At 46.4% G+C, this 21,720-nt stretch overlaps 2 protein-coding genes across 5 annotated transcripts in view; one reads left to right on the top strand and one right to left on the bottom strand.

Moving 5' to 3' along the window:
• The window catches only part of LOC140208537 (uncharacterized), a 55,041-nt gene extending 50,442 nt beyond the window's left edge, over positions 1-4,599 (bottom strand). For 3 of the 4 annotated variants that reach the window (XR_011888814.1, XR_011888812.1, XM_072277283.1), the window contains exon 1: positions 4,515-4,599. The gene's annotated coding sequence lies outside the window, so the exon portion shown is untranslated. The remainder of the gene's footprint in view (positions 1-4,514) is intronic. The other variant, XR_011888815.1, reaches the window with a different exon arrangement.
• Positions 1-21,720, top strand: part of LOC140207837 (uncharacterized) — a 268,940-nt gene that overhangs the window by 187,924 nt on the left and 59,296 nt on the right. The window contains exons 2-3 of the mRNA XM_072276392.1: positions 12,997-13,689; positions 13,774-14,024. Of these exons, the coding sequence (XP_072132493.1) occupies positions 12,997-13,689; positions 13,774-14,024 (944 nt within the window). The remainder of the gene's footprint in view (positions 1-12,996; positions 13,690-13,773; positions 14,025-21,720) is intronic.

Genomic DNA, 21,720 nt, shown 5'->3' with positions numbered 1-21,720 from the left:
AAGCCAAAGAGCCTCGGGTTCCTTGCCTACACCCTGACGAAACAAGCCTCCAGCACCGATGGTGAATAACAAGGCTTGGCCACCGGCCAACTCCGATACTGGAAGGAGTTGAAGGTGAAGGTAAGACATTCTTTTAATTTTGACTGAACCCAAGACGTTGTACCCCATCTCTGGGCAATTTCAGGCCATGAAGTCGGCCGCACCAACTGCCCCCTGTCCAGATCACCGTGAAAGAAGGACAGACTCTCCCATCCATTCCGCAATACCCCCTCAAGCCCGAGGCAACATTCTATGAGGATGGAAGCTCTTTTGTGGATCCAGCAGGGAAACGATGTGATAGTGACGGACAGTGAAGTAATGGAAGCAGCTGTCTCCGCCCAGAAGGTTGAGCTGTTTGCTATAACTCGTGCCTGTATCCTAGCAACAGACTAAAGGGCAGACATTTACACAGATTCCCGTTATGCACTGACTATGGGGCTTTGGGGATTCCTGACTTCCTTTGGCCACCCCATTAGTAATGCTTCCTTTGCAGACAAGTTACTCACCGCTCCACAGTTACCTCGAGCTTTGGTTATTATTAAATATGCAACCCACACTGGGGAATCTGATGACATATTTAAGGGTAATACTATGGCTGATGCAGCGGCCGAACAGACAGCCCTGAACCCCACACTTTTAGTAGCCTCGGGAACCCAGCAAGCTCCAATCAGACACATGCCAAACATGGGGGAAATACATAAGTTCCATGGGGACGCCCCTGAAGGAAAACGCAAACTGTGGTCCCAAATGGGTTGCCACCTTGAACCTCAGACCAATTTATGGGTGACCCCTGCAGGACAGGTCTGTGTTCCCTCTGTGTTCTCACCTATTCTGATAGATTATGTACATAATTGTACACACCTGGGCAAGGAGGGAATGCTTAATACATTATTACCATCTTGGCGGCACCCTGATCTCCAGAAACTAGCTGAAGAGTGAGCCACAGCACGCTCAATTTGTAAAAAGAAATGAATGCTGGAAAGGGGATGCCACGTGGTTCCAGAACTACCTCCTTGCCTCGTGGACCTTTTTCTTGTTTACAACTTGATTTTACAGAATTACCTAGAGTACACTGTTGTCAGTGTTGCTTAGTGATAGTAGATGTATTTAGCAGATGGACTGAAGCTGTTCCTACAACTAATAATACCGCTATGAGCGTTGTGAAAATACTCCTGAAAGAATTAATTCCTCGCTATGGACGTTTAGAAATGATAAGCTCGGACAATTGGCCACATTTTGTTGCCAAAATAAATGAGGAAATCTGTAAAGAAATTGCTATAAAACCACAGTTCCACTGCACCCATCATCCGAAAGCAGCCGGCATAGTGGAACGAGCCAATGGTACCTTGAAAGATAAGTTGGCCAAACTGACACAAGAAACTGGACTGACCTGGTTGGAGGTTTTCCCCTTGGCCCTATTCCATATGAGAATCACGCCATCAAGTAAGACGGGGTTGTCACCTGCAGAAATTATCTACGGGAAGCCAATGAGAACCCCATGGGGACCCCGACCTCGTTTGCCGCTCCTCCCTGAGAACGTACCTGCAACATTGGATATACAGACCTTGGGGGAGGAGATGGGAAAATACTTGTGCAAATTAACTAAAACTCTGCAAAGCTTGCGTTCCCAGGTACGACAGGCCTACCGAGAGGACGACCCCACCATCCAGCCTGGAGATTTTGTCCTGCTGAAGAACTGGGATGGGAAGGTGTTGGGACCGAGGTGGAAAGGACTGTACCGAGTGCCACTGACAACACCTACTGCAGTGAAGGGGGAAGGGCCGCTCCGGAGGGTACGTCGAATGGACTGTAAACACGTTACTGGCCGGACTGATAAGGACTGAAAACCGTACTGGCTAATGCTGACTTTAATGACCCGAAGGGGACCTGCCCCTGTCTCGGGAGCCCCCAGGTTCACACTTTCCTGTCCCTCTGCCACACCTACGCTAAGCAAGTGGAGCGGGGAGCACATTGGGTATGTGCCGAAATTCCCCAGCACGGTAAGACTACGAACCCCATGTCAGTGGTGCCCCTGAATACCAGTGAAGTAAATTCAGTCATGGTGTTTTCTGGTAGCCGTAATGGTGGCATTATCAATTGCACCATATCCAGGTCTGGAAGGCCAGACACCGTGTTATGTTGATGAAGGTGTTGCTTTGAGGGACGGAGTCGTCGGTCCCCTCCAGGCTATGGCTGGGGATACGAGTTACCTCTCCAGCAGTGGTCAGTACCACTTGTTGGTGTAACCACAGTGAGAGTGCACCCTACGAAGTGGGAGGTAGTGACTGTACCAAGAACCAAACATATCATACCCCTGGACCAGTAAATGGAACTTACTGGGTTTGTGGAAAAACATAGAAACATAGAAAATAGGTGCAGGAGTAGGCCATTCAGCCCTTCGAGCCTGCACTGCCATTCAGTACGATCATGGCTGATCGTCCAACTCAGAGCCCTGTACCTGCCTTCCCTCCATACCCCCGATCCCTTTAGCCACAAGGGCCATATCTAACTCCCTCTTAAATATAGCCAATGTACTGGCCTCAACTGTTTCCTGTGGCAGAGAATTCCACAGATTCACCACTCTCTGTGTGAAGAAGTTTTTCCTCATCTCGGTCCTAAAAGGCTTCCCCTTTATCGTTAAACTGTGACCCCTCATTCTGGACTTCCCCAACATCGGGAACAATCTTCCTGCATTTAGCCTGTCCAATCCCTTTAAGATTTTATACGTTTCAATCAGATCCCCCCTCAATCTTCTAAATTCCAACGAGTATAAGCCTAGCCGATCCAGTCTTTCCTCATATGAAAGTCCTGCCATCCCAGGAATCAATCAGGAAAACGGGGCCTATCCCTGGCTGTCGGGAGAAAGAACAGGGCAGCGGCACGGAGCCACACCCGACCGGACGGGTCCTCCAGGGCGGGACGAGGGTTGGAGTGGTCGCTGCTGTTTGGCCGACCGTGTGTCACACTGGAGGATCCTGGATCACCCCCAATGGAATAGGCAACGAAGGCATATAACGGATTGGGGATGGTTGCCTTCCCCTCCTGTGGGGGAGCCAGAAATTCCAGGGAAATAATTAATTCAGCAGCCGCTCTGGAAGAATTGGCCAATAATACAGCTGGAGCGCTGACTGACACTCAGCACAGGTAACAGAGATATCCACTAGGATGATTACAATTCACCAAACGGTGCTACAGAACCGGATGGCCTGAGACTTTACACTGGCAGAGAAAGGAGGGACCTGGGCTTTGTCACAGAGCCCAGAGTCTGGGAACAGCTAGATGGGAGGAAGCAGATGGTGATGATGGGAGGCTGTTTATTGGAGTCCAGGCCCACGCCTCGTGGAGTTCCCCAGGGTTACACCCATTGCTACATGTCATCTAAATCAATAATCTGGTTGAGAATGCACAGGGTATGGGGAGTGAGTTTGCAACAAGTCATTTCAAACAATTATTTCTCTTTCTCTCTCCACACTCAGAACAGACCAAAAGCTACTTCAGAAGATGCAAGTTCTTCAAATGAACAAACACTGAGGGAACGTGAGTGACTTTAAAGAGCTGGGATACTGACAGTACATTACCAGACCTGGAGTGATTGCAACTGGGTCTGACAGAGGCATAACTGGTATTTCTGGGCACATTCAGTCTCACCACAACTATTCCCTACCTTAATTTGTACAGATATGTAATGTCTAAAGGACCAGTATTTGAGTAAATGAGACTCACCAAACTTGCTCCTGACTGAATTAATGGAAACCCTGAGTCAGAAGGGTTCTCTCCAGTTGGTGCTCTCAGTCCTCGGAAATAATAGTCACGGAAATAATAAATAGTAATAGAAAAATAGTAATAAATAGTTAAATAGTAATATGTAAATTATGCCAGTAAATTATGAAATAAGTCCAGGACCAGCCTATCGGTTCAGGGTGTCTGATCCTCCAAGGGAGGAGTTGTAAAGTTCTGTGGAGCTCTGGAATTCATATATTTCTTGCATCTTGGTTTAGTGCTTGACATTATAAAAAGCCCTATTCATATATATACGATGTCACACCCAATTTGTGTACCTGCTCATTACATGAATGGGACAAGGAAGTTGCCCAGTGCATGAAATGAGCTGGTACACACACTGGGTGTGACATACCAGGGGTGATTGATAGGTTCGTGGTCTAAGGTGGAAGGAGTCAATTTTAGAAAACGTGTCAATTTTCAATGATCTGAAACAGAAATACCACAACAGTTATTAACTTCAAACTTTCTGCATGATCACTCACAGAGCGGAACTACACGTACATGTAACGACAGCTGTAAACTTCAGGCCTTCTAACTTAGGCCAGAAACTTATCAATCACCCCTCGTACAGCTCCGGCACCTAAAAGATTGTCACTGCACCCCTGCTCCAGCCGTCAGGCAGAGCCCGGGCCCGGGACTTTCCCGATCCACCGGCCCCGATTCACACAAACCCGAGATTTGTTTCCACTCACCGCCGCCCCAACAGGAAACCGCCAACGGCAGCTGCATTCGGCACCGCGCATGCGTTTAGCAGGAGGTTCGCTGCAGCGCCACCAGTGCCCGGAGGTCCATGCAGCGCCACCAGTGGCCGGAGGTCGATGCAGCGCCACCAGTGGCCGAAGGTCCATGCAGCGCCACCAGTGGCCGGAGGCTGGAGCGACAACGGAGAGGTAAATCACAAACACGACAAAGTCTGCAGATGCTGAAAATCCAAAGCAACACAAACAAAATGCTGGCGGAACTCAGCAGGCCGGGCACCATCTATCGAAAAGAGTCAACAGTCGATGTTTCCAGTTGAACCCTCCTTCAGGACTGAAATGCAATGGGGGAAATATCTGAATAAAATCGGGGCGGGAGAGGAAATGTCTCGCTGGAAGGTGATAGGTGAAGCCAGGTAGGTGGGAAAGGTCAAGAGCTGAAGAAAATAGAATCTAATAGGAGACGAGAGTGGAGAACAGGAGAAAGGGATGGAGCAGTGGACCCAGAGACAAGTGATCAGCAGGTGAGAGGACGTGAAAAGTCAGAGAGGAAGAGAGGGAGTGGGAGGGAGGGGTGAGGGGGAGATTTGTTCAAAGGAAGGAGAAATCGATATTCATGCCATCGGGTTGGGGAGGGAGTATTCAGACGGAATATAAGGTGCTGATCCTGGACCCTGAGGTGGCTTCACCTTGGCACAAGAGGAGGCGATGGGTTGACGCGTCGGGACGGGAATGGGAATCGGAATGGGAATGAAAATGTTTGGACACCGGGAAGTCCCGCTCGGAGCGGATAGTTCAAAGGTTAATTTACTGTCAAAGCAAATATCCGTGAACAACTGAGTTTTTGTTCTCCTCCACAGAGCCACGAAACAAAGAAAGAGCATGGAAGTCGATCAGAGAGAAAAATCAAACTCCCAGCCCACCCCCCGCATAAGAAAGAACGGCATCCCGATCATCAACCCCCAAAACCCACCCCTCCCGCACAAAAGGGAACAATAACATCGACCCCCCACCCCCCCCCCAAAAAAAACAACCCGACCCCGCACAACTGCGGAGGGTCTGGTGTCACCAGTGTCGAGGCGGCCGCATCGGGAGCAGCGGACACAACGGGCGACCCCGGAAGATTCACAGGTGAAGTGTCGCCTCACCTGGAAGGATGTTTAGACAACGGAGAGAGTTCGGCCGTCCGGCCCTTTCACTGTGACACCCCGAACTCCACATCAAATCCGTCCACACGAATCTGGGTGAACTTTAATGACCAATAAATATAATTCCTCTCAGTGATCAGCTGTCTGAGTGATCCCCTGACTCTGAGAGGAAGGGGTGTCTATGGTCCACATTGTCGGGGTGTTGAGTTTACCAGGAGACAGAGACTGCAGGGACGAGAGGTTTTCTGTTGACTAATACACTGTGTGTGGACCCCGCTGGCAATTCTGGTGTTGTGACCCGATGGAGACAAACACCAGGCTGCCCACTCCACCAACAACACGGCACAGCCGGACACATAACAGGGGACTTTACATCTCACAACACTGGATTCAGTGATGAAACCCGTGATTAATGTTGTTGTCCCACCGAAATCATCAGAAACGTCCATTCAGGTGTTTCTAAATACGAGCGCTCCCCCACAGGTGACGTCACACATGTGCACGCACGCGCCTGACGTCACACATGAGCTCCCCAGACCGAGATCTGCCCTCACGTGCGCCGTGTCTTACGTCACCCGCGCGCTGGAGAGCTCGAGCTTTGTCGGTTTAACGGCTGGGCTACTAATCACGTGACTAGACCCTCCCCATCGCGGTCAACAGAGGATTCAGGAGCTGCGCTATTCCCATAGGTGCGAAGCGATGTCAATCACTGGTTACAACCAATAGTAGAGGCGGACCAGCTGAGAGGGCGTTACCCCGCTGAATCAACCTGGCGTCCCTCTCTCCGTCAAAGCGGAACAAATCCCAAAGTAAATGTCCGCTTTCTGATTTATTTCCATTTCCCTCCGAGGGAACAAAATCTTTGACATCAGCTGTTGAGAAAATCACCTTTGTTCTACCCCCATGTGAGATGAGGAGAGGTGAGGTACACCCCAGGTGCGGGACACGGGAAACTGGGTGAGAGTCGGGAAGGGGAATGAGGTGAAATGGCCATCGCAGAGTAATCTTGTGTCCGTCCCGCACAACAACAGGTGGACCCACTTTAGACACTGTCGGGGGGATCACTGACAGAGGAAAGTCAAAGGGGTGAGGGGGGACTAATATCCCAGTGGTAAGGCTCGCTAGTGCTAGTGTGGGGAGAGGGTGATGTGGTTCAAATAAGTTGTAGGGGGAATGGGAGCCAGAATGACAGAACAGATAGTGGGGAGGGTGAATTGACTTTATTACATACATCCTTCATATACATGAGGAGTAGAAATCTTTACATTATGTCTCCGTCTGAATGTGCAATGTGTAATTTATAGTCATTTATAATAAATAGTTTGTACACAGGACAGTCAATATAACATAGAAATGCAATTGTATCAGCATGAATTAATCAGTCTGACAGCCTGGTGGAAGATGATGTCCCGGAGCCTGTTGGTCCTTTTGCTGTGGTACCGTTTCCTGGATGGGAGCAGCAGGAACAGTTTGTGGTTTTGGTGAATTGGATCCCCAATATCCTTTGGGCCCTTTTTACACCTCTGTCTCTGTTAATGTCCTGAATAGTGGGAAGTTCACATCTACAGATGTGCTGGGCTGTCTGCACCACTCTCTGCAGGTTCCTGTGATTAAGGGAAGTACAGTTCCCATACCAGGCAGTGATGCAGCCGGTCAGGATGCTCTCAATTGTGTCCCTGTAGAAAGACCTCTGGATTTTGGGCCCCATCCCAAACCTCTTCAACCATCTGAGGTGAAAGAGGTGCTGCTGTGCTCTTTTCACAACACAGCTGGTATGTACAGACCATGTGAGATCCTCGGTGATGTTTATGCCGAGGAACTTAAAGCTGTTCACCCTCTCAACCCCAGATCCATTGTCAATAGGGGTTAGCCTGTCTCCATTCCTCCTGTCGTCCACAATCAGCTCCTTTGTTTTTGTGACAATGAGGGAGAGTTTGTTTTCTTGACACCAGTCAGATGTTGTTTAGACCTCAGATAGAGTCAGCGATCAAATGGTTGAGCATGGTGCAATGAATGTGCTGAGCTGTGTATATCACACTGCAAGAAGCATCGTAGGAAAGCCAGATGAGCTCAGGACGGGGAATTATCATATTGTACCTTGGTTTTCAAGAGATATTTAGGCCCTGGTTAGTTTGTTACTCTAAATGCCTCAGACTGTTGGGTGCAACCAAGACTCATTAATGACTACAATATCATAATTCCACGCACTGAGCTCATCGGACTTTTTTTTAGTTGTCTTCTGTTGGTTTCCAAAAGCTTCCCAATAGTGTTTGCTCTTTTGTTTGCCCTCGCTTTGGCTTTTATGTTGGCTTTGGCTTCTCATTTCAGCCACAGTTGTGTCCTCCTGCCTTTCCAATGCTTCCACTTCTTTGGGATGTATCGATCACTCAGCTCCCGAATTGCTCCCAGAAGCTCCAGCCATTGCTGCTCCGTTGTCACTCCTACCTACTCCCTTCCAAACAAGTTTGGCCATCTTCTCTGTCATAGAAACATGGAGAAGTTCAGTACGGAATCAGGCTACTTGGCCCTTCTAGTCAATGCCAAAAAACATTTAACCTGTCTAATGCAACTACCTGCACCGGAACCATCGCCCTCCATACCCCTACCATCCAGGCTCCCATACAAACTTCTTTTAAATGGTGAAACCCAGCTCATATTCACCAGTTGTGCTGGTATCTCATTCCACATTCTCACGACCATTTCAGTAAAGAGCTTTTCCAAATGTTCCCGTTAAATTTTCACCTTCCCCCCTTATCCATGACCTCTGGTTATCATCCCAGCCAACCTCAGTGGAAAAAGCTGCTTGCATTCACCCTATCTATACACTCATAATTTTGCATACTTCTAACAAATGCTCAAAGCAATGTATAATTTTCTAGTTTATATTTAGAACCTTGTTTAGGTGTATAAGATGATGAGGGGCATTGAGCCAGAGGTTTTTCCCAGGGCTGAAATGGCTAACACGAGGGGCATAGTTTTAAGGTGCTTGGAAATAGATACCGAGGGGATGTCAGGGGTAAGTTATTTTTACACATGTAATGCACTGCCAGCAGCGGTTGTCGAGACAGATACAATAGGGTCTTTTAACAGCCTCTTAGATAGGTACATGGAGCTTAGAAAAATAGAGGGCTATGCGCTGGGGAAATTCTAGGCAGTTTCTAGAGAAAGTTACATGCTTGGCACAACATTGTCAGCTGAATGGCCAGGAATATGCTGCAGATTTCTATGTTCTGTGTTCTATGTTGAACAGCGAAATAACTTCTCTTCTTTAATCTGTACAGTGTCCACGATTTTAATGCCACTCTTCCATACTCCAATACAATCTTTGTCCATCTCCTGAGTAAATAGAGATGATAAAAATACTTAAGATCTCCCCCATCCACATATGGGTTGCCATTCCGGTCTTCCAGAGGACCAACTTTGTGCCTTGCAATCCTTTTGCTCTTAATCTACCTTCAGAATCCCTGATAATTATCCTTCATCTTTTCTGCAAGGGGAATCTCATGCCTTCTTTTCGCCATCCTGATTTATTTCTTATGTGTTCTCTTGCACTCCTTATACTCCATAAGAACCTGCCTGCCTATCCCTGTTACGCAACTCCATTTTGTGCTTCCCCAGGGTCTCAATATCTCTTGAAAACCAAGGTTCCCTACAGTTTCTATCTTTACCTTTTATTCTGACAAGCACACACCCGCTTTGTATTTTGAAAATTTCGCTTTGAAGGCCTCCCATTTACCAAGCACACCTTTTCCATAAAGCAGCCTGTACCAGTCCACAGTTGCCAGATCCTAGTATCTAAATTCCAGGTGTTGATCCATGCCCTGAACACATCCGCCTTTCCTACGTTGCTCCTTGTATTGAAATATACAGGATTGAGCATATTTACTGCACCATGCTCAACGTTTCTCATTCCTGAATTTGTCTGAGGACTGAACAACATCTGTCTCCATAACCCCTCCACTATCTGTTCTGTTGTTCAGGCTCCCATTATCCCTGCAACTTTAGTTTAACTCCCCCCCCCCTCTACCCCCACCTCCCACCATGCAGCTCCATCACCCCTTTGGCTTTCCTCCCCCAGATCAATAAAAAAGAGGTGCATACCAGGTACAGGCAGATAGGAACAAATGGGGTACTTGTGAGATACAGGAAATTCAAGTGAACACTTATGAAAGAAATAAAAGAAGACATGAGGCTGCCTCAGCAGACAAAGTGAAGGAGAATGCTCATGGATTCTGCAGGTATGTTAAGTGCGAAAAGATTGCAAGGGAAAAATTAATACTCTGCAAGATCAGAATGGTAATCAATATGAGGAGACAAAATAGATGTGAGAGATGTTTTTTTGGCTCAGGAGATGGACACAGAGTCTATAGAAGTGAGGCAAATCTGCATCAACTTCATGGACCCTGTACAGATTACAGAGATGGAGGAGTTTACTGTCTGAAGGCAAATTAGCGTAGATCAATCCCCAGGGCCTGACAAGTTGTTCCCTAGGACCCTGCGGCAGACAAGTGCAGAAATTGTCGGGGCACAAGCACAGATATTTAAATCATTCTGAGTGACAGGTGAGGTACTGGAGGATTGGAGAACAGCCAATGTTGTTCCACTGTTCAAGAGAGGCTCTAAAAATAAACTAGGAAATTATACATTGTGAGCCTGACATCAGTAGTGGGAAAGTTATTGGAATGTGTGTGCCAGTAGGAAGTTCTTTGGATTTGGGGCCCCATCCCAAGCTTCTGGTGGAAGAGGTGCTGTTGTGCTCTTTTCACAACACAGCCAGTATGTACAGACCATGTGAGATCCTCGGTGATGTTTATGCCGAGGAACTTAAAGCTGTTCACCCTCTCAACCCCAGATCCATTGATGTCAATAGGGGTTAGCCTGTCTCCATTCCTCCTGTCGTCCACAATCAGCTCCTTTGTTTTTGTGACAATGAGGGAGAGTTTGTTTTCTTGACACCAGTCAGATGTTGTTCAGACCTCAGACAGAGTCAGCAATCAAATGGTTGAGCATGGTGCGATGAATGTGCTGAGCTGTGTATATCACAATGCAAGAAGCATCGTAGGAAAGCCAAATGAGCTCAGGACAGGGAATTATGATATTGCAGCCATTATTGGGACTTGTTTGCACCCGACGGTCTGAGGGATTTTGAGGGACAAATTTGTGGAGAGATCGCAGACCATGCTAAGAAACAAAGGTTGATTCAGTAAATGATTTTAACTTTCCATATATTGACAGGGACTCCCATACTGTAAAAGGAGTAGCTGGGGTAGAGTTTGTCAAATGTGCCCTTAATCAGTACGTAGAATTCCCGACGTAGAAGTGTGCAATAAGCTGTTAGGAAATGATCCAGGGCTGGTGACAGAATTTAGTGATCATAATGTTATGAGATTCAAAGTAAATATGGAAAAAGAGTGGTCTGGACCATGGGTTGAGATTCTAACTTGCAGAAAGTTCAATTTTAATGGTTTCAGAAAGGATCTGACAAGTGTGGTTTGGGACAGGCTGTTTTCTGGCAAAGGAGTACTTGGTAAGTGGGAGGCCTACAGAATTGAAATTTTGATGGTGCAGAGATTGTACGTGCCTGCCAAAATAAAAGTTGAAAGGTTACTGGTGCAGGGAACCTTGGTTTTCAAGAGATACTGAGGCCCCAGGTATTTTGTTCCTCTAAATGCCTCAGACTATCGGGTGCAACCAAGACTGTTAAATGACTACAATATCATAATTCCACCCCCGAGGTCATCCATCTTTTTTTTAGTCATTTTCTGTTGGTTTCTAAAAGCTTCCCAATAGTTTTTGCTCTTTTGTTTGCCCTCTCCTTGGCTTTTATGTTGGCTTTGGCTTCTCATTTCATCCACAGTTGTGTCCTTCCGCCTTTCTACTGCTTCCACTTCTTTGGGATGTATCGATCACTCAGCTCCTGAATTGCTCCCAGAAACTCCAGCCATTGCTGCTTCATTCTCTCTCCTACCTTTTCCCTTCCAAACAAGTTTGGCCATCTTCTCTGTCATAGAAACATGGAGAAGTTCAGTACGGAGACAGGATATTTGGCTCATCTAGTCAAAGCTGAAAGAACATTTAATCTGTCTAATGAAACTAACAGCACCGGGACCATCGCCCTCCATACCCCTACCATCCAGGCTCCCATCCAAACTTCTTTTAAATGGTGAAACTGAGCTGATATTCACCAGTTGTGCATTCCATACTCTCATGGCCATTTCAGTAAAGAGCTTTTCCAAATGTTTCCGATAAATTTTATTCTTCCCCACTGACCCATGACCTCTGGTTGTTATCCCACCCAACCTCAGTGGAAAAAGCTACTCTCATTTGCTCTATCTATACCCTCAAAATTTTGTATACTTCTACCAAATCCTCAAAGCAATGTATAATTTCTTGTTTATGTTTGGAGCCTTTTTTGGTGTATAAGATGATGAGAGCATTGATCGTGTGGATAGCCAGAGGTTTATTCCCAGGGCTGAAATGGCTAACACGAGGGGGCATAGATTAAGGTGCTTGGAAATAGAAATCTAGGGGATCCCAGGGGTAAGTTTTTTACCCAGAGAGTGGTGGGTGCATGGAATGCGCTGCCGGCTATTTGTGTGAGTATTTCAGTTACTGTGGGGCCAGGAACCCATGCAGCTCAGTGGGAACAGGGAATAATACCAATGGACAGAGTCAAACTGAGCAAGGTCACAGATTGGAGATGGCAGAAATGCCCCATTCTTATAGAGACAGAAAGAGCATCAGAGAGTTTGATGGTCACTCCAGATTCCAGCTCTGTGCCCTGTTACAAGATGATTTCTCTCTCCAACTTGTGTTGAACTTCACTGTAACAATATGATGCCAGAATAGACCTTGACAACTCAAGTGACCTCATCTGAAAGGTTGTCCAACACTGATTGATGGATTTTGTAAATCTTTTTTTACAGGTTAAAAATGACAAGGAATTTGTCTACTGGAATCTCGAACACAACACGCCAGTTTTGCTGTCTCTGTCCAGATATTTAAGAAGTGGAGCAAGGAATTCACTCGACCATCCTTCCTGCTCAGACTGTCGGGAGGGTTTCTCTCGATCATCAGACCGACTGGCATTCCCATCATTTTACACAGGGAGGAACCCATTCATCTGATCAGACAGAGGGAATGCATTCAGCCAGTCCTCTGAACTGAAGGTACATTAGCAAGTTCACACTGGACAAGGCCATTCACCTGTTGCGTGTGTGAGAAGGGATTCAGTCGGTCTTTCCACCTGTGGACACTCCATTCAGTTCACACTGGGCGGAGGCTGGTTATCTGCTGAATTTGTGGGGAAGAATTCACTCGATCATCTGACCTAATGGCTCACCAGTCAGTTCATACTGGGGAGTGGCCATTCATCTGCTCAGACTGTGGGAAGGGATTCACTTGGTCATCCCAACTGAAGGTACATCAGCGAATTCACACTGGAGAGAGGCCGTTCACCTGCTCAGACTGTGGGAAGGGATTCACTTGCTCATCCCCACTGAAGGTACATCAGCGAGTTCACACCGGGGAGAAGCCATTCACCTGCTCGGACTGCGGGAAGGGATTCACTTGCTCATCTAAACTGAAGTTACATCAACGAGTTCACACTGGAGAGAGGCCGTTCACCTGCTCAGACTGTGGGAAGGGATTCACTTGCTCATCCGAACTGAAGGTACATCAGCCAGTTCACACTGGGGAGTGGCCATTCACCTGCTTAGACTGTGGGAAGGGATTCACTCGGTCATCTCAACTGAAGGTACATCAGAGAGTTCACACTGGGGAGTGGCCGTTCACCTGCTCAGACTGTGGTAACGGATTCACTCAGTCATCCGAACTGAAGGTACATCAGCGAGTTCACACTGGGGAGAGGCCGTTCACCTGCTCAGACTGTGGGAAGGGATTCACTCGGTCATCTCAACTGAAGGTACATGAGCGAGTTCACACTGGGGAGAGGCCATTCACCTGCTCAGACTGTGGGAAGGGATTCACTCAGTCATCCGACCTACTGTTACACAAGACAGGTCACACTAGGGAGAGGCTGTTCACCTGCCCGGACTGTGGGAAAGGATTCACTCAGTTACCCACCCTAATGGCACACCAGCGAGTTCACACTGGGGAGCAGCCCTTCACCTGCTCGGATTGTGGGAAGGGATTCACTTTGTCATCTCAGTTACTGAGTCACCAGTCAGTTCACACCGGGGAGTGGCCATTCACTTGCTCAGTGTGTGGGAAGGGATGCACTTGCTCATCCCAACTGAAGGTACATCAGCGAGTTCACACCGGGGAGAAGCCATTCACCTGCTCAGACTGTGGGAAGGGATTCACTCGGTCATCTCACCTGCAATCACACCAGTCAGTTCACACTGGGGTGTGGCCATTCATCTGCTCAGTGTGTGAGAAGGGATTCACTCAGTCATCTCAGCTGCAGAGACACCAGCGAGTTCACACTGGATAGAGGCCGATGAGCTGCTCAGACTTTGGGAAGAGATTCTCTCAGCCAAATCAACCAGATTTGCATCATTGAGTTCGCACTGAGGAGAGGCCATTCACCTGCTGTGAATGTGGGAATGGATTCATTCAGTTATCTATCCCTATGACACACTACCAGGTTCACACTGGGGAGTTGCTGTTCACCTGCTGTGAATGTGGAAGCGATTCACTCAGTCATCTTGTCAAATGTAACTATTGCTTCAGCTAGCAGCTTAATATAGGGGGTGATAGCCCCCCCAGCCCAACGAAGCTTAAGAAATCTCATTTGGGTGGATGCTGTGCGATGTCTTCCCTGTTACAAATCAGTTCCCTGAAATAACAAACAGTACACAATATGTGATTAAACGATTGAGCTTTATAATTCTGACTTTGGCTATAGCGTTAGCAAAGAAAACAAAAAAAAAAGAAAAAGAGCCCACTCTCTCCATTCGCGTCTTCTCATCTCTCCCCAGCAAAAGACCACGAAAATCTCTCTTCCAGGCTCACAAGAGAGAACATTTCTGTCATTGGATAGCCCCGCACTCCAAAACCCTGTTATCTCCAGTCATAACCTAAACATTTCTGCTGCAGATAAACCGTGATGTTACTATTGTGTCCACTCCTTTTCTGAAAGTTTATTTAAGCAATCTTGTAAATTGTCTGGCAGCCTTTTTGTTTTCTGTTTTCAATTTGTTTTGTCCGTGCTCCACCTGGTACTGTATTTCCTTGGTATTGTTTTATCTTCAATACATTTTGTCTTTGTAAAATTGAAAATTGTAAATAAAGTAATTTAAAAAAAAAGATCCCAGTGTGAGGTGCTCCACTGGTCGAGGCACATGTGTGTGGTGGGAATGGTTATATCTATTGAGGGAGTTGTTCCTGCTTGTTTATCCTGTAATATTATATTCGGATGGTTATTATGGATTGCCCTATCTGAAATAATGTATTGATTATCATATACTTTGTGAGATTTTGACTCTAAAACTGGATCAGGCTCGAATATATTTTGCCTTAATGAAGTGATGAAGGTCATTCATAAGTTTGTATTTTAAAGCAAGATTCTGGTGAATGATATTTGCCACTTGATTGTAATCAAATTGAGTTCAACTGCTGCAGGATCCTGGAATGTGTTGAATTGTGTCTGATTTCTCTTGTTATTCCCTGCATTTATTGCCTTGCTTGTTTGTATCGTACAACGTTTGCATATAGTTTTGATTTTTTTCTTATTTTTCTTAACCACCTTGTCCTGTATTTCTGCAAGGAACCCCTCTGTTTCTGGGAAGAGATCTCCAACTCTCAGTCAGGTGTTTGATGCTTCCTTGTCAACATCTGGTTGATCTTTTCTTCCACAGTGATGATTCATTTTTCTGAGTTAGCCTCTCATTTAAGTTTCTGGTCTGTATTTCTTATCACAATTGCATATATACACACAGACTGTTAAGTCCGGTTCAGTTTTCGTGAAAATATATACTCCGAAGTTTTATCTGACTGTTGTGTGATTTTTTTTTTCCAAGTGTGTTATTTCTCTTCCTCCATCTGTCCAAGGTAGTGTTAATCTAAGTGGGTTTGAGTGTAAATAGTCTTTTCTGAAGTTGTCATTTCAGTTCTTATTTATCTTTGTAAATTTTACTGATTGAAATATTTTCATTAAAAAAAGTCAATGTCGGTATTGATGAAAGTGTTTATTGCCTTTGTTGTATTTGTTAACAATTGATCTCGGTTTGGCAGGTTTTTTTTAAGCCTTGACTAAATTTTGTCAAAGGTTTTCCCTATTTCACACTACTTTCTATTGTCTTTGCTTGTTGATATTCCAAATACGTGGGTATCAAGAGTCCCGATGAAGCATCTTGGCCCGAAATGTTGATTCCCATCCATAGATGCTGCCTGACATGCTGAGCTCCTCCAGCACTTTGTGTGTAGTTCTCTAGATTTCTAGCATCTGCAGGTCCTCTTGTTTCCCAGATACTTATATGTTTCTTGAAAGAACAAGCTGGTAGTGGGGTTGTGTGGCTCTGTTGGTAAAATACTAAATAAGATCATTCGAAAGACGTGGCATAGGGTTGGAAGGTGTAGAATCTCTGTGGGTGGATTAAGGAACAGCAAATGTAAAAAAAAAAATCCCTGATGGGAATTGTATAGAGACCTCCAAACAGTAGTATGTTTTCCACAAATTACAATGGGAGATAGAAAATGCATGCCAAAAGGGCAATGTTACATGGGGGATTATCATGCAGGTGATTAGGAAAATGAGGATGGTATTGGTCTCAAGAGGAGGAATTCCTAGAATACCAACAAGATGCTTTTTTAGAGCAGCTCATCGTTGAGCCCTCTTGGGGATCAGCTATTCTGGATTGGGTGTTGTAATGAACCAGAATTAATTAGGTCACTTAAGTTCAAAGAACCCTTCAGGGCAAGTGATCTCAATATGATAAAATTCATCCTGACATTAGAGAAGGAGAGGCTTGTTACGTACCCCGTGACGGGTTAAATGAACCAGCAGCAATAGAGCAGACCTGGAGTCTGTTTTTAATGTTAAAAACCACTATTTATTAGTAACTACTTAATATAGTAACTTAAACCAGGCAAATCAAAAGTTAGCAATGTTATGTAAGGAAGTTCAGTTCAATCCTCAGGTTAATTGATGAGAGATGTTTGTGTAATGTCTGTGCCCCAATTTACCCCCGTTCGTCTAGGGTGAACAGCCGTCGCCCTGCCACGAGTGCAATACTTCGGTGTAAATACGGTGTAACGCTCCCAACACAAATATCAGACAATACACCAGAGGCAAGTAAGTAATTACAGTTTTTGTTATTTCTTAGTGATGGGTTAGTAGAAACACATAACCTAAAGGCACCAAAGCAGTAAGTTTATCAGTTTGTGCACATAATGTTTTAATACGTTGGAGCTCACACCTCCGGTTCCATCCACAACAACCCTTTGAGCCCTCGGCCACCGTCCGAACCGCCGACTTCCAGTATCCGTCACCCTGGAACCGCTGTCCGCTCCTCACACGTCCGGCCTCCTCGCTCGCCTCCCGAAAAAGATGGCGAACTCCCACTCAGCTCAGACATACAAGATAGCATAACAATTCTCCAGTGATTAGTTCCACCCGTATCGGCAGGAGGAGGAGAAGATGGCGGCGTGACGCAGCGTGCAGCAGCCACTCCGGTGGTGATACCTGTAATCTGTCAAGTCGGGTGCCGTGCACAATCCTGATTTGATGGAGACAGACGTGAGAGCACGGAGGAACATCTGGAGAAACTTCTGAAATGCCTTCTTCACTACCGCTGCTACCGTGTGATCTGGAATCTCTGGAGGAGAAGGCCCGGAATCCTCGGCTTTGCTTGTTGCTCGGTGGCCGGGGTGGGGTCGAAGCGCTCGGCAGAGGATGGTGGTCAGGAGGCTGTATCGGAGGGGCTGGTCGGAGGCTCAAAGTTTTCGGACAGGCTCAGAGTTGGCTGTGGTCGGATGCTTCCAATGCATCGGCTGTTGTCAGCACATGGAGGTTTACGGCAGGGAGAATTTCTCCCTTTTGCCGCTTGCTATCGGGAGTCGATTGGAACTTTGAGACTTTTTTTTACCGTGCCCATGGTCTGCTCTTCATCAAATTATGGTATTGCTTTGCACTGCTGTAACTATATGTTATAACTATGTGGTCTTGTCAGTGTTATTCTTTGGTTTGTCCTTTTTTTTTGTGATATCACTCTGGAGGAACATTGTATCATTTCTTAATGCATGTATTTCTAAATGACAATAAACGAGGACTGAGTGTCCTCATAATCTAAATAATCTAACTCAAACATTTCGGCTACAGAAACCCATGACAGCATTAAGTGACATTACAGAGAAGCCATTCTGTTAGCCTGAACAGCTAACACCACAGTTAATGGTAATGAGAGCCTACATTCTCCCCCCACAGAATTCAGTCATGTCCTCATGACACTCAGATAATTTGCCAACCCTTCCTGCAAAACACAGAGCCCAACCCAAGTGCAGAAAGCAGTGACATAACTCCCCGAAACAGTGGAGATCACACCCTGTTCCCTGGGCGCTATCAAGGCCAACCTATGTGGGGGGTCCTTACTTCTCTGTGACCTGTGTACTCCCTCCTCGAACTCCTCCACCTCGGACATTACAGGAGACTCATGGAAACTATGAGGCGAACCCTCCTGCGAGCGGTCACCCAAACCCCTCTGCACCTCGGAACCCTCTATCTCTCACTTGGGCCCCACATCATCCTCTCCAACGCCCTGTGGTACCCCTGACGGCCCATCAGTAGCCACCCTTACCCCGTCTAACCCAGTGGGGGAAGGGCCAGGAGCCTCCCCCTCAATCATGGGGGCCTCAGCGAACAGCCACATGCACCAGTTGTCCGAGTCATCATCCTCCTCTGAGCGGGCCCGTCTCTCCCGGTGTGGGCTCTTCCTCCATCCCACGTGGACGCAGAGTCCCAGTACTGGTTGTAGCCGGCACCTGGGGCTCCCGTTCCATCTGTACATCTCACCCCAGGGGCGACAGATGATTCCGATGGAGAATCTTGACCGGCCCCTTCCCATCCTCGGGCTGCACTTGGAAAACGGTAAGTTGGGCAACTGACTCTCCACCAGATAGGGTGTGCCCGACCAGCGATCAGCCAACCTGTGCTTCCCAGGAAATCCCAAATTCCTTACGAGGACTCGGTCTGCCGGCAGGAGTTGGGAGAACTTCACTTTCTGGTCACACCTCTTCTTATTTCTCCGATTCTTCTTGGCAGCTGCCTCCCCAGCCAACTCATAAGCCTTTGCAGCTCCTTCTTCATATCAGACACATACTTCAAGTAAGGCTTCGGCGAAACTTCACCTGCGGCAGTCCTGAAACAGAGGTCAATGGTACTGAGAGCCCTACCTTTGTATCCCAAAGGTGAATGTCAAGAGAAGGCAATTACATTGTTTTCCTCGATGATAAACTGGATAAAAATAGCTGCAGGTTTTATCTCTGTCGTTCCCAGATCCACACACGAAGTATCTCCTACAGTGATCTTCACGGAATATCCTTTCGACACGTGGTTACCACAACACCACGCCCGAATTCAGCTACAGGTCATCCCAAAGTGGTGACCACAGGTTACTCAACCAGAATCCACTTATGCATCATCACCAAAAGATAGCTTATCACAGGGGTAGCGTGTTCGGGGGGAACTACCACCCAGGCAAGGGTAACACACACAGGTAGATTCCACAGGGTTGCCCCAGTCACACAACGTGATAGCCACTTGTCCAGTTCCACGACGTACGAAGTAACTCCAGCAGTGATTTACCACAGGGATACCGTCTTCCAGTGGACTACCACGCCCAGGCAAGGGTAAAACAGAAGTGGTATTCACAAATGTTATTCCCCAACCAGAAAGACCCACTCCAGTGGATCAAACTATGTGACAATCACACATTCCTATTCGCTGGAATCAATAACCAAACCCACCCTTGTGGGCTGTTGGGAGAGTCCAAACAGTGACCCCTTGTCACTCGGTTCTTTGTTTCAAACCTTCCTCCCCACTTCTCTGCAACGGCTTCCACCCACTGCCACTGTGTGTCTGCTTGTGAGAGTCACTTATCAATACCCTGGATTGATGCTCAACCCAAATTTCAAACAAATCATTTGTTCCATTCCCCAAGACCTTTGGTTCCGTATGTTCCTATGACAACATCCGCAGATGGTCTCTCCTGGTCAAAATAACACTCCACTTTGTTTTGAGAGATCTCCAAGCCCTGTCTCTCCAAACCACAAACTTGAAAAAACAACCCCGTTGTTTATTTTCAAATTCCAAAACTCAATTTAACAGAATAACACCCACTTTCTCATCAAACCACTGTTCCCTCAGCAAGACCAAGGGTCCTGAAACCAATCCAGACTTCACAAAAGGACTGAATTCCCTTCCAACCAAATCAGACATTTCAGGTTTTAACTGAGCTTCAACACAATGCTCAGCATCCTGCGGATTTACAGATGCTTCAACAACCTGAACCCAGGCGACTGGAACTGCCTCCTCTTCCAGGCTTTCATCACTAGTCCCAGCTTCCACTTCTAGTTTACCCTGGTCATCCCAGCTACTCTCTTGGAAGCTCTCATCCGAGGTAAACTTCACCTTGTGGGTCAAAACAAGCTCATCTGCTAATCTAGCAGACTCCTGCAAAGTGGCAGCATCCTTTTCATCTAAATACAGCTTTATGTCATCAGGGACGCACCTTTTGAATTCTTCGATCAAAACCAACTCTTTCAAGTTGTTAATATCCTCATTTACCCCAACAGAGGTGCACCAACGATTGAAGTACACAGACTTCTCATTGGCAAATTCCACATATGTTTGGTTGCCAGATTTCCTCAAATCTCTAAACTTTTGTCTGTAAGCGTCCGGAACCAACTCATAAGGCTTGAGCACAGCCTCTTTCACTGAGTCATAATTAGCTGCCTCTTCAAGTGTTAGGGCAGAATACGCTTGCTGGGCTTTCCCCTGAATTACACTTTGTAACATAACAACCCAGCTGTCTTTCGGCCACCTTCGATTCTGAGCCACTTTTTCAAAATGCAAGAAGGACTCATCAACTTCTGCTTCATCAAATGGAGGTACCAACTTAACTTCTCAACGGGCACTAAACCTCTCACCAAGGTCTGGCACTGGACCTCCTTGCGGCCATCTCTCCACCTCGAACCACCTCTGTCTTTCTGCCTCTTTCCTCTGTTTGTCCGCTTCCTCAGCCTCAAACTGTTTTAGTCGTAACTCATGCTGTCTTTGCTTATCCTCAGCCTCTCTCTTTAATTTTTCTAACTGGAGCTGAAGCTCAGTCTCAGTAGGTTTACTTTCAGCAAACATTTCCAACACATCTCCGTCAAACCTTCCTTAGATAGATAATACTCCGCTGTCACATCTCTGTCAAACACTTCCTCAGATACATAATACTCCGCTGACACATCTCCGTCAAACCTTCCTTAGATAGATAATACTCCGCTGTCACATTTCCGTCAAACACTTCCTCAGATACATAATACTCCCGTCACATCTCCGTCAAACACTTCCTTAGATACATAATACACCAGTGTCACATCTCCGTCAAACACTTCCTTAGATACACAATACTCCCCTGTCACATATCCATCAAACACTTCCTTAGATACATAATACTCCACTATTAATGTCTGTATCTGAGCCTTCCTCATTTTAGTGCTCACCTGAAGTTTTAATTTCTGATCAATTTCCAACAGCACAACCCTCTTTGCGCCATCCAATGCTTCAGGAGTTGTCTTTGTCAGAAACCCATCAACCTCCATTGCTGCTGATCTTCCACTCAGACAAATCAAAGGGGATTTCCCCAATCAGATCGATCATTAATCAATTAATTCAGCCCCCAAACAATTTGTTCATATCCCGGACGCAGGCCCCAATTATGTTACGTAAATGCAGCGGTTTAAATGAACCAGCAGCAATAGAGCACACCTGGAGTCTGGTTTTGATATTAAAAACTACTATATATTAGTAACTACTTAATATAGTAACTTAAACCAGGTAAATCAAAAGTTAGCAGTGTTATGCATATACTTGTGTGTAAATA

This window comes from Mobula birostris, chromosome 13, assembly GCF_030028105.1.
Source record: "Mobula birostris isolate sMobBir1 chromosome 13, sMobBir1.hap1, whole genome shotgun sequence".
Lineage (NCBI taxonomy): Eukaryota > Metazoa > Chordata > Chondrichthyes > Myliobatiformes > Myliobatidae > Mobula > Mobula birostris.
This window is presented reverse-complemented; position numbering and strand designations above follow the sequence as displayed.